The 23913-nt window shown below is 46.8% G+C and overlaps 1 protein-coding gene across 1 annotated transcript; it reads left to right on the forward strand.

The window, feature by feature from the left end:
- Positions 1 to 3011: 3011 nt before the first annotated feature.
- Positions 3012 to 23595, forward strand: smim24 (small integral membrane protein 24). The gene is made up of 4 exons (XM_078198777.1): positions 3012 to 3138; positions 17892 to 18006; positions 21674 to 21718; positions 23242 to 23595. Exons 1-4 carry the CDS (start codon positions 3075 to 3077, stop codon positions 23306 to 23308), a joined length of 291 nt encoding a protein of 96 aa, XP_078054903.1. The 5' UTR covers positions 3012 to 3074; the 3' UTR covers positions 23309 to 23595.
- Positions 23596 to 23913: the final 318 nt, after the last annotated feature.

The raw sequence follows: 23913 nt of genomic DNA on the forward strand, positions 1-23913 counted from the left end.
CCCCACGTTTGGGAAACTAGCGTGAGACCCCACCAGAATGAAGGGGGGACAATCGGGGCCTCCGAGGGGGGCCAGGTGGCAGGGGGGTGGTGTCCCCTGGGCATGGGCACCCTAGCAGTGCCAGCCTGTGCCTTGGGCAGTGCCAGGAGGCACAGGCCAGGATGCCCATTGGGCATCGGGCAGTGCCAAGGGGGTGGGGCCTATTGTGGGCCGGGCCTAGGGGCGATTGGTGGGGGTGAGGGGTCCTGCTGCCACTCTGCAGACAGGATCGATTTGGGATGGAAGGAGGAGCGATTGGGGCGGGCTGGGAGGGGGTGGTCTGTCGGGGGGTGGGGGCCTGCCTCTGGTGGGGGGGGGGGATCTGCCGGGGTGAGTGGGATGGGGGGGATCGCCACTGCTCGGGAGAGGGGGGGGGGTGGTGGGCTGTACATCGCGGCACTCCGGGGCCGGGGGGGGCGGGGGGAGGGGGGGTGGGGGCTGGCCCGGGAATTGTGTGGGGGCCGCGATCAGGCTGTGGGGGTGGCTGGAGAGGCAGCACTGCGGAGGTCCTGGGCTGGCCAGCCATCGAGTTTGGGGCCACTGCACATGCGCAGAGTTCCAGAACTGTCAAACTCCAGCGTGAATAGATCCCACCCTCCTGGGTTTTTAATGAGATTCCCGACTGGGATCGCTTCAGTGCATAGAGTGCAGAGATTGAGGCACGAAGCTGAACTGTCAGAACAATCGGGATTTAGAGCAGTTTTCCCACCAATTCAGCACTTTTGGGAGAATCGCAGCCGTGATTGCTCCTTTTTGGATTTTAGGTTCTATTCATATATCTTCATTAGCAAAGCTTTCTAAGATGTCTCTCACAACACCAGATTAAAGAGACACAATTGTCTGTACCTGTAAAAACTTGATTACCTGTAAAGATTCGCATTCCAACCACTATCATGCAATTGTGTCACTGTCTATGTATTTGTGAACCCGCCTCTCCACTCACCTGATAAAGGAGCAGCACTCCGGAAGCTCATGATTCCAAATAAACCTGTTGGACTTTAACCTGGTATTTTGAGACTTCTTACTGTCCCCACCCCAGCCCAATGCCGGCATCTCCACATCATGAAGTTGGCTGCCACTGCTTTTCCCTGCACAGTCGATTCTCCCAACAGTATCGAAAATGACATATCTATTAGAAAGGATAATGGCCACACGGGATTACTGCACTACCTGCCTTCCCCTGCTCTGCCTGGTGGTCACTCATGTCCCATCTGCCTGTTCAGTCTTCACCTGTGCTGTGACCAGCACACTGAACGTGCAATCTGTGACCTGTAGATCCACCTGTCATGGTAGGAAAAGTAGTATTTACTATCCAGGATAAAATAAATGAACTTCATCAGCTTTTGTGGATCATTTCAGGGGAAATGAGGCTCAAAGAGCATGGGCCCACTAATAGCACAGTCACAAGACGTTGCAGATGTTCCACAATGAATCCACTCTCAGCTACAACTCCAAAATGTTTTAGCCAATAGCTGCAGTTGGACACACATCCTGCACATATGGTAACCAGGGAAAACTGAAGCTTTATGGCTTGCCGCATAGCGTAGGAGGAGCATATCATGGGTGTAAGTTCTCCTGTCATGACTACCTTAAACCCCTTATTTACTCCCTTTTTAAACAAAATATTATGTCTATATAAAGAACAAAGAAAAGGACAAAGAAAATTACAGCACAGGAACAGACCTTTCGGCCTTCCAAGCCTGCACCGACCATGCTGCCCGACTTAACTAAAACCCCCTCCCCTTCCGGGGACCATATCCCTCTATTCCCATCTCATTCATGTACTTGTCAAGACGCCCCTTAAAAGTCACTACTGTATCCGCTTCCCCTACCTCCCCCGGCAACGAGTTCCAGGCACTCACTACTCTCTGTAAAAAATCTGCCTCATACATCTCTTTTAAACCTTGCCCCTCGCACCTTAAACCTATGCCCCCTAGTAATTGATGTGATATACTATTAACTTATTTCCCCTACCCTCGTGTTTTTACTTATATTACTTTATTATAATGACCTTGACTTTTGCTTATTTGTGTTGTTTCTCAGTGAATATTAAAAATGTTTTTACTCCATCCTTAAAGCTACAAATCCAGTGCTCAGAAGGGACCGGGTAAACCCAAATCCATTTCTTGCATGCTCCAAAAACCAAATTCAAAATCCAACTGAATCCAATTCATGGTCCCCACAAGGAAGACAAACAAGATCCAAGCTGGCAAGATAAGGCATTGCACCCCAGTGTTGGGCTTGATCTTAACCAAAATCACTGACTGCTTCTTTGCAACACTGACATGAGGACACTGCCCCCAGACTATTTCATTGTGATGCTGATTGCAAGGACACCGTTCCCAGACTGCTTCCCTGCAATGCTGACCGCGAGGACACCATCCCCAAACCACTTCACTGCAACACTGACTGCGAGGACACTGTTCCGAGGCCCCTTCACTGCGATGCTTAATGCGAGAACACCATTACCAGACTGCTTCACTGCTACACTGACTGCGAGGACACCATTCCCAGGCTGCTTTTCTGTGATTCCCAGCCCCTATCCTTTCTCTATCATTCCTTCATGATGCAACCCTCATGGCTCTTGCAGAGGTGGAAGGAACCTGCATAGACTTCTGTCCTAACTGTTGAGATGCTCTTGGCCCTTGATCTCAGAGTAATGGAGTCCTTGAGCAGAACAAAAGTGCAGCAAATGTATAAACATCTCAAAATGGTTGACAAATCTTTTACTGTTTCTTTACAAGTGCACAACACAATAACATAGGTCTTGTCACTTTAAACTTTCATATCCTGAATGCTTGAATGTCAGACTCTTCCACTGAAGTTCGCAAACATTTTCCAAGAAGTCAGTGCTGCTTAAATAGCCAAGCAGTTGTAAACATTTATGAACTTTATTACTATAATGGCATATGAGTAACTGAAGCATTACCTACGTAGATCAGTACTTTGATCCTTGGGCTGCCCTCAGGGTCAGAACATCACAGTCTGTCGCCTGCACTCATTTTCAAGCACTCTGTCAGAGGCACCCAGTGAAAATGGCTTTTCCTTGTCGAGTCCTTGTTGCTCTGCTTCTAATCAGTGCAGTACATGCACAGAGTGGTAAGCGCTATTTTATTATTCATTTGTGCAATTGACCAGTGACTCCCCTTGAAAAACCAGAAATGTACCCGGACACAGACGTACAATACAAGGTCTGAAACATTATGTTAACTGCGACCCATTTGCTTTTAAAATTTGGAACATTGCGTTCAACTGCAGGCTGCTTTCCTACAGTTTACTGAAATGAAAGATAGATTTGTGGAAACTGAAATGTTTCAGATGCTGGAATATTAAAGGGCCATTATGTTGGACATTTGTAGATAACTTTCCCATTTCAATTCTGTCTGCGGCAACACGTTTTGAAAATTATTGCGTCATCAATAATTGGGACAGCTTGCTTTACTTGCTGTTATGTGTTTATATATTATTAGTGGCACAGTTTGTGTGAAAACGGTTGGTTGCTGCAACAAAATTAGATCTTATCCTAATGTTGCATGGACTTCTGTGGGTTTTCACGTTAGAACAATCTAATTAGGATCACCCTTAAATTTAAATACGTTTAAATATTTTTCCCTAATGCAGCTTTCATAATCTATGGACAGGTAAAAAATTAATGACAACTTGTGGTGAGCTATCCCCAGAAGAATGATTTCGATCCTGGGCTGAAAAGACCTGATTGTGGGATGGATTGAGTGCAGGGGTGGTTTGTATGGGGGAGATTTGATACTGCCAATCTTCTCCTCCTGGCCCATGATGAGTGTTCCTAAAGCCTGCCTTCGCCTTGTTGCAGCTGTCAGGGTTCAAAGCCTACTTTATGTAGCTGGTCAGTTATACCTGCTTACAACCTCACTTATGCCATTAAAATGCCAACCTGTCTGCTGGCACTGGATTACCTGCCATCCTCGCCCAACATAAATGAAACCCACCTGAACAAAAATTTGACAACAATTTTTTTCTCTCATTCCAGAGGGTTTTTGTATTCTTTCATGGAAGGGGGGTGTCACTGACGAGGACAGCATTTATATTGCCCATCCCTAATTGCCCTTGAGGAGGTGGTGGTGAGCTGCCTTCTTGAAACACTGCAGTCCCTGTGGTGTAGGCACACACACAGTGTAGTTAGGGAAAGAGTTCCAGGATTTTTACCCAGTGCCAGCGAAGGAACGGCGATAGTTCCAAGTCAGGATGGGGTGTTGCTTGGAGGGGAACTTGTAGGTGGTGGTGTTTCCACCCGTTTTGGTACCCTTGTCCTTCTCAGTGGTGGAGTTTGTGGGTGTGGAAGATGGTGTTGAAGGAGACTTAGTGAGTCATTGCAGTGCATCTTGTGGATCTTACACAAATTACCAGTGTGCATCAGTGGTGGAAGGAGTGTATGTTGAATGTCTTAGATGGAGTGCCAATCAAGCAAGGCTGCTTTGTCTGGGATGGTTTCGAGCTTCTTGATTCATAGAATCATGGAATCTCAACAGTACAGAAGAAGGCCATTTGGCCCATCGAGTCTGTACCAACCACAATCCCACCCAGGCCCTACTCCTGTAACCCTACACATTGACCCTGCTAATCCCCCTGACACTAGGGTCAATTTAGCATGGCCAACCAACCTAACCCACATATCTTTGGAGTGTGGGAGGAAACTGGAGCACTTGGAGTTAACCCATGCAGACATGGGGAGAAAGTGCAAACTCCACACAGACAGTCACCCAAGGCCGGAATTGAACTCGGGTCCCTGGTGCTGTGAGGCAGCAGTGCTAAACACTGTGCCTCCTTGCCGAGCATTGTTGGAGTTGGTAACATCCAGGCAAGTGGAGGGTATTCCATCACGCTTCTGACTTGTGGACATGTGTTGTAGATTCAGTAAGTGAGTTACTCTCCGCAGAATTCCCAGTCTCTGACCTGCATTACAAGGGAGGAAGTGTTAGGTTTTTTAGGGAAAATAAAGACTGACAAATCCCCAGGGCCTGATGGAATCTATCCCAGGCTGCTCAGGGAGACGAGAGATGAAATCACTGGGCCTCTGACGCAAATCTTTGTCTCGTCACTGGACACAGGTGAGGTCCCGGAGGATTGGAGGATAGCTAATGTGGTCTCGTTATTTAAGAAGGGTAGGAAGGATAACCCGGGAAATTATAGGTTGGTGAGCTTGACGTCCGTGGTCGGGAAGTTGTTGGAGAGGATTCTTAGAGATAGGATGTAGAAAGGAATAAACTCATTAACAATAGTCAGCATGGTTTTGTGAGAGGGAGGTCATGCCTCACTAACCTGGTGGAGTTTTCTGAAGAAGTGACTAGAATGGTTGACGAGGGAAGGGCCGTGGATGTCGTCTATATGGACTTTAGTAAAGCGTTTGACAAAGTCCCTCATGGTAGGTTGGTGCAAAAGGTTGGATCTCATGGGATAAAGGGGGAGGTGGCGAGATGGGTGGAGAACTGGCTTGGTCACAGAAGACAGAGGGTGGTAGTGGAAGTGTCTTTTTCCGGCTGGATGCCTGTGACTAGTGGTGTTCCGCAGGGCTCTGTATTGGGACCTCTGCTGTTTGTGATTTATATAAACGATCTGGAAGAAGGTGTAACTGGGGTGATCAGTAAGTTTGCGGATGACACAAAAATGGCTGGACTTGCAGATAGTGAGGAACATTGTCAGAGGCTACAGAAGGATATAGATAGGCTGGAAATTTGGGCAAAGAAATGGCCGATGGAGTTCAATCCAGATAAATGCAAAGTGATGCATTTTGGTAGAACTAACGTAGGGGGGAGCTATACGATAAATGGCAGAACCATAAAGGGTGTAGATACGCAGAGGGACCTGGGTGTGCAAGTCCACAGATCCTTGAAGGTGACGTCACAGGTGGAGAAGGTAGTGAATAAGGCATATGGCATGCTTGCCTTTATAGGACGGGGCATAGAGTATAAAAGTTGGGGTCTGATGTTGCAGTTGTGTAGAACGTTGGTTCGGCCGCATTTGGAATACTGCGTCCAGTTCTGGTCGCCACACTACCAGAAGGACGTGGAGGCTTTAGAGAGAGTGCAGAGGAGGTTTACCAGGATGTTGCCTGGTATGGAAGGGCTTAGTTATGAGGAGAGATTGGGTAAACTGGGGTTGTTCTCATTGGAAAGACGGAGGATGAGGGGTGACCTAATAGAGGTGTATAAAATTATGAAAGGCATAGATAGGGTGAAGGGTGGGAAGCTTTTTCCCAGGTCGGTGGTGACGTTCACGAGGGGTCATAGATTCAAGGTGACGGGGGGGAGGTTTAACATGGATATCAGCAGGACGTATTTTACACAGAGGGTGGTGGGGGCCTGGAATGCGCTGCCGGGCAAGCTGATGGAGGCGGACACACCGGGAACGTTTAAGACTTATCTAGATAGCCACATGAACAGAGTGGGAATGGAGGGATACAAAAGAATGGTCTAGTTTGGACCAGGGAGTGGCATGGGCTTGGAGGGCCGAAGGGCCTGTTCCTGTGCTGTATTGTTCTTTGATCTTTGCTGTTGTATCCACAGTATTTATATGGCTGGGCCAGTTCAGTTTCTTGTCAATGGTAACCCCCAAGATCCTGATAGCGAGGAATTCAGTGCTGGTACTAGCACTGAATGCCAAGGGGAGATGGTTTGATTCTCTCTTGTTGGAGATGATCGTTGTCTGGCACTTGTGTGGCACAAAACATGCCACTCATCAGCCCAAGACTGGATGTTATCCAGGTCTTGCTGCAAATGGACACGTACAGCTTCAGCATCCAAGAAGTCATACAAGGTGCTGAACATTGTGCAATCATCAATGTACTTCTCATTTCTGATCTTACGATGGAGGAAAGGTCATTGATGGGACAACTGAAGATAGCTGGGCCGAGGACACTACCTTGAGGGACTCCTGCAGTGATGTTCCAGAACTAAGATGATTGACCTGCAACAACCATAAGCATCTTCCTTTGTGCTCAGTTTGACTCCCAACAGTGGAGATATTTCCCCCTGATTCCCATTGACTCCAGTTATGCTCGGACTCCTTGATGTCAAACCCGGTCAAATGCAGTTGACCAATTTCAGCCACAATTACATTTTCTAAATATGTATTTCCCATAGCGACAATTTTCACACATTAAGATATATTTTACATTATCATTTCCTACGACTGGTCAGTGAAAAACAAAGGTTATACGAGTTAAAGATACATTAGGGACGATATTGAACCTGTCCACAAAGTGCATGAACCTGATTTAAATGCACTTCATTATATTTGCATACTATTAAAAAACCCTGTCGCAGTTTATTGAGCCCGGGGCATATTTTCAAATCTTGCCGATGTGATGTCACATCCGTGTGGTTTACAACAGGTTCACCCAGACGTGAACTTGTCGTGTAGTCTCCCTGAGAACGTAAAGATGAATATAGCCCCGGGGAGAGGGACATGGCCAGTCAGTGGCTGGGCAATTCCCCCTGGCACTGCCTCTTGGCACAGATTGGCACTGCCAGGCTGGCACCATGCCCATGCTAACCAGGCAGTGCCAATTTTTCAGGGGGCAGTTCCAGCAGCAGACTCCAATGGGAATCTCAAGGGGGAGGGGGCGATTCATTTCTTTGTGGTGGTGGTGGTGTGGGAGTGGACATGGGAACTGGGAATGGCCGTTAGGGGTGGGGGGCTGGGTGCTGGCATTGACTGTGTGGGTGGGGGGGAAGGGGTCGGATGCTTGGGGGTAAGGGGGGTGGGTGGCAGCATTGACTGTGTGGGTGGGGGAAGGGTTCCAATATTCGGGGGAAAGGGGGGGGTGCCAACATTGACAGTGTGCATGGGGGTTTGGGGGGAAGGAGTCCGATGTTCAGGGGGAAGAGGGCATTGCTGGCACTGGCAGTTTGTGTGGTGGGGGATACGGTTCTGTGGTGAATGCCAGCTCAGATCACTGGGGGTGAATACCAGCTCTGACTGGGAGTGGTGGGATGGAGGGGAGCCCCTGAGACCTCTGTGATGGGTGGGGGAGAGGTTGCTCTTTTGTCTGATTGGGCGTCCTTTGAACATGACGCCCTGATTTCAGTGCAGCTGGGCTTTGCTGGCATATTGAGGCCCCACCCTGTTACATGACGGTGTGAAACATGCCCACCATTTCTTTGTGCGAGTGGGGTAAGAACTGGAGGAAAAAACAGCCTCACTCTCTGGAGAAAAACATGCCATTTTCCTTGCCAGAAGCAACACCCTGCCATTTTTAGGTAAGATTGCGTCCATTTTGTTCATCAAATTGTTTAGCAAATCCTTTGAAATGCCCAGAAATGATATTGAAACACGTTCCAGCATCATTGGTTTCTGAAGCTATTTTGGCCAGACTGAAGCACAATTCTTGATCTTGTCTTTTTTCCCCCCCAATCCTGTTATTTAGTTATTCCAATAGAAGAAAATGTTGATGAACTAAATAAGGACAATGTCATATTTGCAGAAATGTTTCCTGCGAGCTAGTCATAGATAATAATGAGAGTTTGATTTGCTAACTCCAGTTATGTTCTGGCAGCTGCCGTGTCTGGTAACTTAATGAAGCAAGAAAAGATCATTTTGACTGTACAAATAGTTAAACTAACATACAGTAAATAGCACCTGCTCCACAGTAAGAATATTCAACAATAATGCTGCCTCGATAACATCTAAAGACTAGACACCTCACTTTTAGTTCTGTAAGCAATTTAAAATGGTGGTTGTGTCATTGGATAGTTTAAAGCATGGTTCACCAGAAAGTAATATTTAGTTGTATTGATATTAGCTCCAAAAGAAATATGAAGGAGGAATAGTGGCATTAAGGATGTATTAGTTTGGGTTCCTGCATTGCACATTCTGTATGTTCTGTACAGGCTCCCCCAAGTTCCTGGGTAATTCAAAACAGGAGCATAGAGTCCCCTGTTATTTTGTCCATGGCAACATCTCAGCCAAGCAGAACCGACTTGCTAACAAATCAGTACTCTTTTTCTCCTGTAGTTTAACTTTATGATCATCAGAGCCAGTTCCTGTATTGTTCTTTGTTGTTCATTAAATATTTGGCAGCCGGAATTCTCCAGTCTCGTACGCCCCGCCACCTCTGCCAGCGAGAATGGAGAATGGCCCTCAGCCAAATCTCTATTCACAGCAGCGGGACTAGAGAATCCCAGCCGCGGGCAATGTCGAAGAATTCTAGCCGGCATTCTTCCGTTCGTCCTGATGGGTGCAAGATGAAAAACTTCGATGGCCTGTCTCTCTTTTCAGCAATATTCAAGTTCGGTTCAATCAAGTGACATTGTTACTTCCCATCTTGCAAAAAAAAATGGACAAAGCTTGCACAGATAGTACTGGCTGGAAATACTTTTGTTGTACCTGTTAATTCTCAGATACTTTCGACCAGTTTGCTTACTCCAAGGTTTTACCCTGGTGTCCTTATTTGCAAGATGGACAAAGGACAAACACAAGTAAAGGTTCAACAAGTTTATTAATAACAACACTATTAACCCTTAAATTACCCACATAAAACAAGAGGATACCCCAGATTTAAGTAAACTACCCGCAAGATGGTTTGGTTAAACTGCAGGCCCGATTCTCTGAGTCCCTCTGGTCCGTCGTCACGAAGGTGAGTCTCGATGGCAGCTTCTTCCTTCCTTCCTTCTCTGGTCAGTCTTCCGAATGGTCAAGGCCGCCTCCCTCGTTGAGTCTTCGCTGCCGGTGTGTCTGAAATGCGTACCTTTATCCCCCTGCCTGCTTGCCTTTCCAGAAACTTCTCTGGCTTCTGGCCAATGAGGTCCCAGGAGGGGGTTCCAATACCCAGTGGGTTTCTTGATGTCTGCCTGACAGGACACTAGGGTCCGCCCCCAGGTGTCCATCTCCATGCTGTTGCTTACATGTAACCTGTTATCAGATAAGTTAACTGCAGGAACTCTCAGTGACAGAAAGTCTGGCCCGATCTGGGCTTCTAACAATAGGTCGGTGCATTTCAATGGGGTGCAATGATCCCCTACTAAGTATCAGTAGAGTGCAACGACCTTTGATGGGTGATTGATGGGTCAGGCCCAGACATGTTTGTGTACTTGTACAATTGGCCTGCCCGAGGTTTGACTGTGTTTGATTTTAATATGCCCAATTCCTTCATTTAGGATATCTAATTTTATCAGCCTTAAAACTAGGCCCTGTTTACATTACCACATTCCCTCCTCTTGATCCAATGAGCGTCAGCGAACCGGATCACCCAATTCTTACCAAACCATCTCAACAAGCAAGTACCCCGAATCTGGGGTTGATAGTATCATCCCTAACCCACAATAGTACCAACAAATTTAAATGAAGTAAAATAATTTAAAAAAACAATAAGAAACAATACATCAATAGGGTATATACAAAACAAAGCAATAAACAGTACAAAATGACAAGTGACTGTACATATTAAATATAGATGGGAGAGTATCAAGGCTCTTGATTGTAGAGCCTCTCCCGATGTCGGATGGTCCTTGCAGAGTCCAAGGTTTGCAGAAATTCCTTCTTCCATCGGGCGAATTTGAATGTGAGGATGGTTAGGTACACTGCCATAAGTAGGATTCCTATTACAGCCAGGTGTGACAGAATGCGGACCCATGGGTGGATTTGGACATTTGAACCCCAATCCCAGAGGTCCTCCCACCATGTAGTGACTCTAATTTCACTAATGTTCTTTTCTATTTCCCTTGTTTGTTGCACCACTTTGACAAAGGTCTTGTGTGCTGTGATCAATTGTGTCCGAATTTGTTGAAGTTTCTCAGGGAGAAGTGTTATCCCAGTATCAAATTTTTCAAAATAGTCTCCCAAGCTTTGTCTCAATTTCTCGCTAGCATTTATTAGTGTTTTCTCTCTTCTGTGTATGTCTACCATCTCAATTAATCCTATCCTAGCGGGAATCTGTGGTTTAATGCAAAAGGTAGTGTTGTGGATGTTACAAATGGCTGCCCCATACTGGTAATTTTCTAGTGATGTTGTAATACAATATTCTCCCTCCCCCCTGTAAGCCACCCGGGTGACATCCCTTTCCAAATTTCGAATTTCCAGTGTACAATTTAGGTTAGTGTTTGTTCTGAATCCACACAGGGCATGTTCATTTTCATACACCGGATATGGACATACAACCATTTTGTCTGTGTGTTCACATTTCTCCAGACTGGTGCCTATGAGCTTCCCTCCTTTCTCAACCACATACGGTAGAGTTCCCTGGTATCCCATCCACATCCCTCCTTTAATGATCCCTATATTTTCGGCTTCAAAAAGTCTCAACCCGACCTTATCTTTTAAAATTACTGGGATCCCCAACACCATTCCTAGTGCAGTCCCCGGGGTTCCTCTACAACTATCGTTAGACCAGACCTTGGTCAGTTGCCGTAATTGGCAGCTAGTGACATTGGGGTGTCTTTTTCCCCGGTACAGGTGTTCAATCTGTTCATCACTGATCCAGGACGGAACTTTCCCTCTGCTAACCTGGTCGAGATTCTCTCTTAACTGCTCGACCATCCATTGCCCATAGATGCTACATAGGGTTCGGTTCTGTTGCCTGGCATCATCTTCCACCCTCTCTCGGACGATCTGATTAATAGTTTGGGCATGTCCTTCTAGTACAGTAACCATGAGGCTACTAGCCCTGTTCTCAGCCAAATCTCCCTTGGCATCTTGCCGAGCATTTTCATTTAAGCTGTTCAAGGTCTGTTTAACTTGTCGGGTTAGGACTCTGAGTTTATTATCCAAATCAGCCAGATCCAGTGCATTAATGGTGGATACCCCTGCTCCGTATGCAGTCGCCAGATCATTCAGGATTTCCCTCTTCTTGCGCCCCTTTGACCTGGGCGTCTCTTCCCCCGTGTGTGTCCCAGTCTTTCGGCTTATCAGCCTCTGGGTCAAATGGAGGTACAATTTTCTCAGTGGGGAGGGACACCAGTCTGGTAATTGTGTTCCGGCTAAATCTACCACTACTGGTACCAATTCGTAGTGTGTGTTGTCAAGTAATATTTTCCCTGTATGTTTTAGTATCAACCCATTTTGGGGTCCTGTGGTGGTTTCAGGACAAGTGGGGATGGGTGTGTTAACAGTTGGTCTTAACCCATTCTTAATTTCATAGTAAATATACTCGTTCTGAATAACCTTACCGGGGCACTTCTTTCCTAATTCCAACCCTTTTTCTGGACCATGGGCTAGACAGGCTAGCTCCATGCACCCATGGTTAGTGTATGCCCACCAATCACTAGTGAGGGTTGTCCTTAGGGAGCAGTAATCAGAGCTCCCATTATCTTTCTTATACACCACTCTTTGGTTATTACACCCATATGTGATACTCTTATTGGGGTGTACCCATAGGATGCCATCCTCACATTTGCCTGCATCTGGTGGGGTGAACCACATATATCCGGAGTATCGTAGGCTGATCTTCTGGTCTTTGGTTGATGTGGTGTCTGTGGTTCGGTCTGAGACGAGGAGTCCCAGATAGCAGAGAAGTATGTAGTTCATTCTGGGGGAGATCAAGGTAGCACCTGTTAATTCTTATTAATACCTGATTCTCTTTCCCTTTTCTTTACTAGAATGTCGTATGACTCCCCTCTTTTTTAAAAAAAACAAAGAAATAAGTAAATGAATAATGTCATACGAAGGGTTGGTTGGCAATCAGTGTTTAATGGGGTTGAGTGGGGTAAGGAGTTTGCAGAGTGTGAAAATAAAATGTTGGGCATGTGGCAGCTGTCCTTGTTGTTGGAGGACTATGGCACAGTATAACAATAGATTCTTCATCCCACAACCAAACTGTGGTGTGTCGGAAGATTATGACGCAGTATAATGTGGACAGATAAGAAACCCTTTTCAATTGGGTGATGCATGGAGTGGACGGATAAAGCTATTTACAATCTGGACTATGATGTCCTGATTCTTTCTTAATCAAGGGAACCTATATGGGCGGGCTTTGGCTGCCAGATACCCACTGCACTACCACCTCTGGTAGTGAGCGCCGGGTCAAACGGTTCTGGGAGTCCCGGTACCAGGGGCGCCATAGGGGGTAAGATTTGCGGGTTCCCCATCCTTTTCCTCGGGGCCCCTGGGCCGGGGTTTTATTCCTGAAGTCCTGTAAATTGGAGCGGGAACCGCAGATTCGTGTGCTGGTCCTGGAGGTAGTGGGTGGGGGTTATAATGGCTTGTCGGGCCAGTCCTTCGAGGGGCATGGGTCGGGGTCCATCATTGGGGAACCTCTGAGATGGTCGTGTGGGGTAGTTGGGTGGCGCCCTACAGTCCCGGGCAAAATGGTTGGTTGCCCGCAGGTATAACACTGCGCTTGTGGGCGTGGGCCTCTGGGCTCAGCTCTGTATTGTTCTCGGTGTCGGGGGTTGGGCCTATGTCCTGTGCGGCCTTGTGGTTCCCTGTGTCAGCGATCAGCAGGGGTGTATGAGTGTGCGGGGTTTGCTGGTCCCTTGAAATTTGGTGGTGCCCTACAGGGGGTAAGATTTGCGGGTTCCCCATCCTTTTCCTCGGGGTCCCCTGGGCTGGGGTTTTATTCCTGAAGTCCTGTAAATTGGAGCGGGAACCGCAGATTTGCGTGCTGGTCCTGGAGGTAGTGGGTGGGGGTTATAATGGCTTGTCGGGCCAGTCCTTCGAGGGGCATGGGTCGGGGTCCATCGTTGGGGAACGTCTGAGATGGTCATGTGGGGTAGTTGGGTGGTGCCCTACAGTCCCGGGCAAAATGGTTGGGTTGCCTACAGTTATAACACTGTGCTTGTGGGGGTGCATATCTGGGATTGATTTTATCTTGTTCCCTGTACCTGGGGTTGGGAATATATCGGAGTTCTGCGCGGGGCTGCGGTCTTCTGTATCGATGATTGGCAGGGGCATATGGGGGTGAGTTTCCCAGTCCCCTGTTTCCACCTCCCCCTTCGTTACGCCAAACCGGGGCCAGGTCTGTGTGGATCGGGTTCATCATTCCGTGTTTTGAGGGCTTGGGGGTGTCTGTTTGTCTGACTTCCCGTTCCCACACGTGAGTCATTTTGCGGATGGCCCAGGCTTCTGTATGTGTATTGTCATCAGGGTCAAAATTCTCACAGGCTTTCCGACTCCCCTCAGTGGCGTGTGCTATCAAGGTCCGGGTCCATGTGGACTGGTGGTGTGCATTTAATTGGACTCGATTAAATTGACCGAAAACCATAACAAATTGGTTCCATAGTCGGCCAGCATAGGCTGTCGGGTGTTCTCCTCTCTTTTGTTGGCAGTTGTTTAAGCCTTGTACCAGGTCATCCCTATTGTAGCCTATGGCGGCCAGAATGGCTGCCTTCATTTCTGGTAGGGCTCCCCCGGCCATGTTCTGGGGTTCGGGTGGGACTTAAACATAACAGAATAAGTTTAACCTCTTCTGCCTCGTCTAGGCCGTTTAAAACACAATATTGGGTGACGTGGACAAAGAGAGCATGTGGATCCCTGGAGGGTTCAAATACTCCAATCGCTTCAGCTATATCAGTGAGCTGTGTCGTGGTGTATGGAGTTACATAAGTCACATTGTGGTTCTGTCCGTCCTGTCATCGGGTGGTGACCGGATTCATCGGTACAGGAACCGGATTAGTGACACGGCTTATTGGGATGGTAATAGGATTAGGAGCTGAGACTGAGTTTTCCGAGATGGGGGCTGGATTAGGTGGTGCCATTGGTTCCATTACTGGGAAGGGAGGTGGGGATCCCCAGTCGGCAGTGACGCTAGCTGTTGCATAATGGCAGGCATCCTCTTCTAAATCCCCCCACTCTACCCCTGGGTCACTATCTCCTGTTTCAGTGGTGTATGCACACATTACACCCCTTTTTATGGCTAGTTGTGATTTTAAATCTTCAATCTCGCGCAGGCATTTGGAGTGGTCTGTTGCGTGGGCTGTATTTGCTTTTCCTACTTGGTGCAAAACTTTTACTGCAGCCTGCAGGTCGCTGCATTTACGTTTAACTCCCTCTACCTGTTGCAGCGCAGCCTCTCTCTCACTAACAGCACGCTGTGCCTTTTGGTAGGCTTTATCACATTGAGCCTGGAACTGGCTCATGTGTATCATATTAATCTGGTTCCTTTCCTCTCCTGTGCCTATCTTTGCTTCCAATTGTTGTACGCACGTGGTAGCACTCATTAAGTCCTGCTTTAGTTGGGTTACCTGGGCTTCTCTGTCCCGTTTAACCTGGATAATCTCTGCTTCTCTACCAAGGAGCTGTTCGAGACAACTAGCAATCGCAATCGCCTTCCTAAGCTTGGGAGTCCTTTTACCCATTTCCTTATGGGCATGATTCCAACAATTCTCTCCCTCGGATCCCAGATCCGGTTTCGGGGCGTCACCTCACTGCACCCATTTGGGCCACTTATGGTTCAAATATAAACGGAGAACTTCCTCCCATTCGGCATGACTGGCCATTATTATTTCCTTTCAGGATTCATCACTTGAGTATAGGTAAGGGATCGGGGTAGGGGTCCGGTTTTCACTAAATTCCCTCCCGTAGATTTTACCCAAATTCCCTAGACTGTTCTAGTTCTAACTACACAGTTTGTCCACCTTGTGTTACAGACACTGGGTTTATGGCCCAATTTACTGGTTGAATCTGTATTAGTCCTTCACTCACTTAAGACTGGCCGTCACGTGGGGCAGCTGCCTTCTTAATTCAGGCTCAGACGGAGTGTTGGAGAATACCGGGTTGAAGGTTCGACTTCGGAGCAACGTATCACTTCTTATCGAAGGACCGTCTGGGGTGCCAGATGTTGTACCTGTTAATTCTCAGATACTTTCGACCAGTTTGCTTACTCCAAGGTTTTACCCTGGTGTCCTTATTTGCAAGATGGACAAAGGACAAACACAAGTAAAGGTTCAACAAGTTTATTAATAACAACACTATTAACCCTTAAATTACCCACATAAAACAAGAGGATACCCCAGATTCAAGTAAACTACCCGCAAGATGGTTTGGTTAAACTGCAGGCCCGATTCTCTGAGTCCCTCTGGTCCGTCGTCACGAAGGTGAGTCTCGATGGCAGCTTCTTCCTTCCTTCCTTCTCTGGTCAGTCTTCCGAATGGTCAAGGCCGCCTCCCTCGTCGAGTCTTCGCTGCCGGTGTGTCTGAAAATGTGTCCCTTTATCCCCCTGCCTGCTTGCCTTTCCAGAAACTTCTCTGGCTTCCGGCCAATGAGGTCCCAGGAGGGGGTTCCAATACCCAGTGGGTTTCTTGATGTCTGCCTGACAGGACACCAGGGTCCGCCCCCCAGGTGTCCATCTCCATGCTGTTGCTTACATGTAACCTGTTATCAGATAAGCTAACTGCAGGAACTCTCGGTGACAGAAAGTCTGGCCCGATCTGGGCTTCTAACAATAGGCTGGTGCATTTCAATGGGGTGCAATGATCTCCAGCTAAGTATCAGTAGAGTGCAACGACCTTTGATGGGTGGTTGATGGGTCAGGCCCAGACATGTTTGTGTATTTGTACAATTGGCCTGCCCGAGGTTTGACTGTGTTTGATTTTAATATGCCCAATTCTTTAATTTAGGATATCCAATTTTATCAGCCTTAAAACTAGGCCCTGTTTATATTACCACACTTTGATGCTTACTGTTCTTTGGCAAATCACATGAACAAAGAAAGCATTTTTACCACATGGACTTCAGTCCATCTACAGATAAAAAAATGCTTATCTCCGCAATTCTCTTTAAAAGCAATAAAAATAACAAGAAGGTTGCAATGTGTATAGAGTGAATGATCTTTATCAGCCTCTTCCTGAAATCCCCAGGTACACAGATACTAATCTCTAGCCAATTCTATTCACTCCACATGGTATCAAGAAATGTTTGAACAAATAGAATGCATCAAATTTCTCTCCAAGTCACTCACCATTCTGATTTGGAAATATATTGCTGGTCCTGCTCATATTCCCTACGCTGTCACTGAGTCAAAATCCTGAAACTCTCTCCCTAACATCACTGTGGGTGTACCTGTATCACCTGGTCTCAACAGTTCAAGAAGGCAGCTCACCACCACCTTCTCAGGGGCAAAAAGGGGTGGGTAATAAATGTTGGCCTAACTAGCAACACCCACATCCCATGAAATGAAAATGTTTAAAAAGCAATAGCTTTGGGTCCTGTCAACAGCTCGGCTGTACTCTGGTGATATGAGCACCGGAAATAACCATATCTCTTGCCAAGCTGTTCCTGTACAGCTGCAACACCAGCATCTATCTGACAGTGTGGAAAATGTTATGCACTGTCCACAAAGCAGGACAGAGCCAATCTGACTGATTGCTGTCCCAACCACTCTCAGTTGTCAGAAATGTGTCGTTGGCACTCACGCACCAAAACCTATTCACCAACGTTCAGTTCATGTTCCATCAGAGCCACACAGCCCAAAACCTCATTACAACCTTTGTCCAAACATGGAGAAAAGAGCTGAATTCCAGAGTGAAGTGAGAGTGGCAGCCCTTGACAGACCCGTTAGCAGATCCTGAAAGCTTTATCTGTCTTTTCTCCTTTCAAACTATGATTAACCTACCGTGAATTTCTACTATTTTCAATTTGTATTCCAGATCTCCAGAATTTGTGGGCGTTTTCTTTCCTCCTAAAATACCCACACCATCGTGCAAATGTGACCTATTATCTTTGACCTGATCTACAAAGTTCAGGCCACAGATGCTATGCATGGTCTGAGACACACAATATAACACAGTACTCAATATAAATTATACTCTCGAAGTTTTGTATACAACAAGACTGCTCTCAGTTGCAGCTGGATAAAGGGCTGAAGTTGAACATTTTGTTTGTTGGTACCCATTTCCTTTTTTGTAAGCAAGGATTTTAAACCCTATTTAATTTTCTTTTAATTTCAGCAAAAGCAAACAGCAGCAGAGCCTGGCAGCCTTGGCTCACTGGACTCACTGCAGTCACTGGGTTCCTTTTCGTTGTCTTTATTCTGTTAATTATGAACAGAATTTTTTGTAAAAGGTAAGTAAATGGAGCTAAAAAAAGATACTATTGTCAGTTTGGCAAGAACCAGTGTGAAATGTAATGGAGAAGCTGTGAGAAAGGAAGTGAGGTAGTTATTTAACATGGAGAGTGACTTCCTCAGCTTTTTAACAATGGAGCTTAAATTTATTTATTAGTGTCACAAGTAGGCTTACATTAACACTGCAATGAGGTTACTGTGAAAAATCCCCTAGTCGCCACACTCTGGCGCCTGTTCGGGTTACACTGAGGGAGAATTTAGCATGGCCAATGCACCTAACCAGCATGTGTTTTGGACTGTGGGAAGAAACCGGAGCACCTGGAGGAAACCCACGCAGACAACATGCAAGCTCCACACAGACAGTAACCCAAGCTGGGAATCGAACCCAGGTATCTGGCACTGTGAGACAGCAGTGCTAACCACTGTGCCACCATGTCAGCAGAATGACAATGGTTTGGGGGAACAGTCAGTCAGAAAATTAATATTTCTCTAAACTTTTATATTTTGTTCTTTTTGAAGCATGCAGTTCACCTGCCCATTTTAGAGGTTTTCTGAGAATTTCCCCATTCTGTGTTCCCTTTCAAAATCTCACTGATTTGTCCTATTTTGCCTTTCTCTCTGTTACACAATGGGCCCGATTTTACCAACAATTTGCGCCCGTTTTCGAGCGTGAAATCGTGGTAAAGTCGGGTGTGAGGCCTTTATCGCGATCTGCACCCGCATCCACGCAGATCGCCACTTTACTGAGACCTGCGAATGGCGGGGATCCGTTCTGCGCCCAAATCGGGCGCAACGACGATTTAAATGCATTAGCATGCATTTAAATTGAATTAATGAACTGCCCGCCCAACTCTATCAGCATTTCCCCCTTTACCACCGCGTTCGCCGATCCAGAACCGCGCTTTTAGCGACCTGCTAAATAAAAGTCTGAAACGGGTGCTCCAGCCTCTAAGGATTGCGTTCAGTGTTTCCAACGGCTCTCTGGCTCAGATCAGTGGTGGGGGCAGGGGGAGGAGGGAGGCGGATCAGATCATTCTCTGGTTGGAGGGGGGAGCAGGGGAGTGAGGTCAGATCGTTGTCTGGTTGGGGAGGAGGAGGCGGGTCAGATGTACCTCTGGCGGGGGGAGGGCGGAGAGGGCCGATCGTTGTCTGGTTGGGGGGGGAGGTGGATCGGATGTTCCTCTGGAGGGGAGGGGAAGTGAGGCCAGACCATTCTCTGGGGGGAGGGGAATGAGGCCAGATTGTCGTCTGGGGGGAGGGGGGGGGAGTGAGCCAGATCATCGTCTGGGGGGGGGGGGAAATGAGCCAGATCATTGGAGGGGGGGGGGGGGGGGGGGGAGTGAGGCCAGGCCATTCTCTGTGGGGGGGAGGGACTGAGGCCAGATCGTTGTCTTGGGGGGGGGGGGGGAGGGAGTGAGGCTAGATTGTTGTCTTGGGGGGGGAGGAGGGAGGTGGGTAAGATGTATCTTGGGGAGGGGGGGGCAGATAGATCTCTGGTGGGGGCAGATGGATCTCTATTGGGGGGGGCAGATGGATTTCTGGTGGGGGCGGCAGATGGATCTCTGGTGGGGGCGGCAGATGGATCTCTGGTGGGGGCGGCAGATGGATCTCTGGTGGGGGGGGCAGATGGATCTCTGGTGGGGGGGCAGATGAATCTCTGGTGGGGAGGGCAGATGGATCTCTGGTGGGGGTGCGGGGGGCACAGGGGGGTCCGCTGCCCACTCTGCGGGCGATCGGTGGGGGGGGAGGGGGGCAGGGGTGGCGATCAGTCTGGGTAGTGGGGGGGTGAATAAGGGACACACATACACATCACTGTCCCCCTTATCCACCCCCCCCCGCTACCCAGACCGATCGCCACCCCTGCCCCCCTCCCCCCCACCGATCATCCGCAGAGTGGCAGCAGACCCCCTTGCGCCCCCCGCACCCCCACCAGAGAGCCATCTGCCCCCCCACCAGATATCTATCTGCCCCCCCCTGCCCCGCCCCGAGATATACCCTCGCTCCCACTTGTAACTCGACCGGGCCGCTTTCTCTGCTTTCTGAAGGTCAGGAGCGATCCGACATGGGCGCGCTTTTTCCAATTTTTTTCTAATTGCGCATGCTCAGTTCAGAGCTCCGATCGTTCCGGCAGTGCTAAGCCCCGCCCACAGCGCGAATGGGACTGGAGATGGCTGAGAGCGTATGGGGGTGCCTGAAAACGGATTTCTAAGTCGGATCTATACTACGCCCAGATTCGGCACTTAGAATGAAAATGGTAAAATTGGACCCAATACGTTTTTGGCCTCTACATTAATTTTATTCTTTTTAAATCTCATTTGGCCATCTCTCCATCTATTTCTTTATGCTTCTGTGTCTCTAGTTTTCGAAGAAGTGCCTCTCAAATTTGAACTGTGACATGTTGCATGACAGATTTGTACCTGTGACCTATTGTAAACAAAAATAACAAACTATTTATCATAGCCAAATTGGGCAAATTAGATTTGCAAGTGGAAATGTGAATAATATTGGCTCGTGCACTGTACCATCACTATAACCTTTTCCTCAGTTTATATGAAGGTTATTGTGACAGAGTGAATCCAGACTATAATGGTTCATTTGTAAACTGGAAATGGCTGTAAAAACAACATTCACAGATATGTGCACTGTTCATACTCTGCAGGCTGCTAAGGATGATCCTCTATTTAAGCATCTATCGCATATCCACCACACTTAACCAAAGGTGGGGGAGTCTAAAACTAGAGGGCATAGGTTTAAGGTGAGTGGGGAGAGATGCAAAAGGGTCCAGAGAGGTACTTTCTTCACACAGAGGTGGTGAGTGTCTTGAACGAGTTGCCAGAGGTTGGAGTAGAGGCTGGTACAATTTTGTCTTTTTAAAAAGCATTTAGACAGTTACATGGGTAAGATTGGGAGAGAGGGACAAAAACAGAAAATGCTGGAAAGTCTCAGCAGATCTGACAGCGTCTGTGGGGAGAAAATACAGCCAACATTTCGATTCTAGATGACCCTTCATCAAAGCCCAACTCTGACGAAGTAGCATCTGGACTCGAAACCTTGGCTCTATTCTCTTCCTACAGATGCTGTCAGGCCTGCTGAGATTTTCCAGCATTTTTTGTTTCAGATTTCAGCATCTGCGGTATTTTTGCTTTTATCTTGGTATAGAGGGATATGGGCCAAACGTGGGCAATTGTGACTAGCTTAATGGTAAAAACTGGGCGGCATGGACAAATTGGGCCGAAGGGCCAGTTTCCATGCTATAAACCTCTACGACTCTATGACTTTAATATGGACCTTCATTTAATAAGTGCAGATTAGTTGTGGCCTAGCAATAGAACAATGATCATAAAAGCTGCTGGACTTTTGTAAAAGTCCAAATGGTTCATCATATTCTTCGGGAAGGGAATCAGGAATCTAGCCTGACTTACATGTGACTCCGGTACCACAATGTATGCTTGACTCTTCATGCCTCCTGAAGTATCCAAGCTAATTAATGGGTTGTAAAAACAATTCCAAAACAAATCAATCACAGATGCAAGATGCCATACGCCGAGAACATAAGAAAGTCAATGGGTGCCAGAGCGATGGTATATTTCTTGACAACATATCTGAGATATTTAAAAAATTGTGAAAGGATTTTTGTGCTGTATTTATCCATGTTACCTTTTACAGGAATAAGGAATCTGATGAGCAGGATATTATCCTAAGTACTGAGACGTAAGTACTTTTTTGTCATTCAAGCATTCATTATTTTACAAATTGCTGTTATTTTTGAGTGTAACGATGATAATTTATGCAATTTCCACTATCCCTTCTTAATTCACAGCAGTGGAAATAACTAACGTTTCACGTTATGCAGATTAATATGACATTGGTGTTGCACTGTATTGAGATGTCCTTTGGATGTATTCCTTGAAACATCAGGAATACCCTACTACAGAGTCTGTGCTCAGCCAAGCTTGCTGTCATACAAGGGATAGTGACCTCTAAATTGCATTTTCTCTACTTAAGCACACATTACCCTTATCAAAGAACACTGGATGTAGACACAGAACAGCAATAGCTAATTAGAGATCCATAATATGTGTAGCATAGATCCTTGTTCCAGCTGTTCAAGAGTTAGTTTGAAGTCCCAAGTTCCAATGTTCCAGTAGTTCACAGTGTAGGCAAGGGACAGAGTTCATAGAATCATTAGCGTACAAAAGGAGGCCATTTGGCCCATCGAGCCAGCACCAACAACAATTCCACCCTATCCATGTAACCCCACATATTTTCCCTGCTAACCCCCGAAACTAGGGTAAATTTATCATGGCCAATCAACCAAACCCACACATTTTTGGACTGTGGGAGGAAACCGGAGCACCCAGAAGAAACACAGGGAGAACATACAAACTCCACACACACACACACAGACCCAAGCCGAGAATTGAACCCGGGTCCTTGGCACTGTGAGGCAGCAGTGCTAAACCATTATGCCACCGTGCCTGAGTTTGCGTGGGTTTCCATCAATCAATGTCAGGTGTGGCAGTCTTCCTGCGATTACCTGTTCAATGATAAGATGATGAGGCGGCACAGTAACGCAGTTAGTCCAGAAGATTCCAGTCTCGAACTTCAGCGAGGAAAAGAGAGGCATTGCTCTTTAACAACTCCAAGCAGCGTCTAAGCTTGAGTTCTCTGTGTAAGCCAGCTCTACCTAGTCCTATGGCCTTACCTGTCAATCAATCTAATCAAGCCCTACTCTGCAAAACCCCAGGGGAAATAATTAAAAACATCAGAACAGCATTAGTTCAGATTAAAACCAACATTCTCACAATTAGGAGCAATTATGCTGCTGCAGTAACAACACAGGCTGCCAATTACAGTCCAAGTGGCACCGGTTAGAACAGACTGTTAAAACAGATCCTGCATAAGAAACGTAACAAATACATTTCTTAAAGGCACAGTTTCGTCACAACTGGGTCAAAAGAAAGCACTTGCTTTTTGAAGTGTACCCCATTGCTGCATCCATTAATGGAGAAATGCCAAGAAATTCCCAAGGCACACATGGACTAGTTATCACAGACTCAAGATGTTAACTCTGTTTCTCCTTCCACAGATTCTGCTAGACCTGCTGAGTTTTCCCAGCACTTTCTGTTTTTATTTCATTTGTGGATACAATGGCACGTGGATTAGATTAATGTGAAGGTTGTAAAAAGCATGAAATTTGATTTTTCTAATTTTAATATGCATCTTGACTATAGATCTGCTGAAGCCAATGCACACTCCAACCTAGAAACCATCGAGGAAGACAAACGGACAAGCCTATAAAGCTCTGTGGCAGGATGCTCACACACAATTTCAAAGTTAATGTTTATTTTCTTTCAAAAATATAATGATTGCTCAGTAGCTGAAAGCTGTACCATGCTATAACAGAATGATTATTCTTGTAATCGATGGAAACAAAGAATGTTTAAAATGTTGACAAAAAAATTGTGTACATTTACAATGCTTTGCAATTTATGAAAATATAATTTGCTACATATCATTGCTAAGAGTTAGGAACTGTACAAAATATCATTAATAAATCATAACAGAAACCTTTGTGATTTTTCACTGAACTAGCTCCATGGTGATGTGTGTTGGGATACTTTTGTGGATGTGAATATTTTTGATATTTTAGGTGTCAATGAGCTCCAGTGGGTTGGTTAATAAAACAACAAATTCCACCTTCAAAAGGAAGGCTTACTTGCAATAGGAACACACAGTGATGCCATAGGGTGGTATGGTGGCACAGTGGTTAGCATTGCTGCCTCACAGTCCCAGGGACCCGGGTTCAATTCTGGCTTTGGGTGACTGTCTGTGTGGAGTTTGCACATTCTCCCTGAGTCTGCATGGGTTTCCTCTGGGTGCTCCGGTTTCCTCCCACAGTCCAA

The sequence above is a fragment of the Mustelus asterias genome, chromosome 26 (genome assembly GCF_964213995.1).
Source record: "Mustelus asterias chromosome 26, sMusAst1.hap1.1, whole genome shotgun sequence".
Classification (NCBI taxonomy): domain Eukaryota; kingdom Metazoa; phylum Chordata; class Chondrichthyes; order Carcharhiniformes; family Triakidae; genus Mustelus; species Mustelus asterias.

Coding starts and splice junctions, on each gene's coding strand:
- smim24 (XM_078198777.1), top strand. CDS start 3,075: ATGGCTTTTCCTTGTCGAGTCCTTGTTGCTCTGCTTCTAATCAGTGCA. Junction 3,139..17,891: donor TGCAGTACATGCACAGAGTG/GTAAGCGCTATT, acceptor TTTTAATTTCAG/CAAAAGCAAACAGCAGCAGA. Junction 18,007..21,673: donor AACAGAATTTTTTGTAAAAG/GTAAGTAAATGG, acceptor TACCTTTTACAG/GAATAAGGAATCTGATGAGC.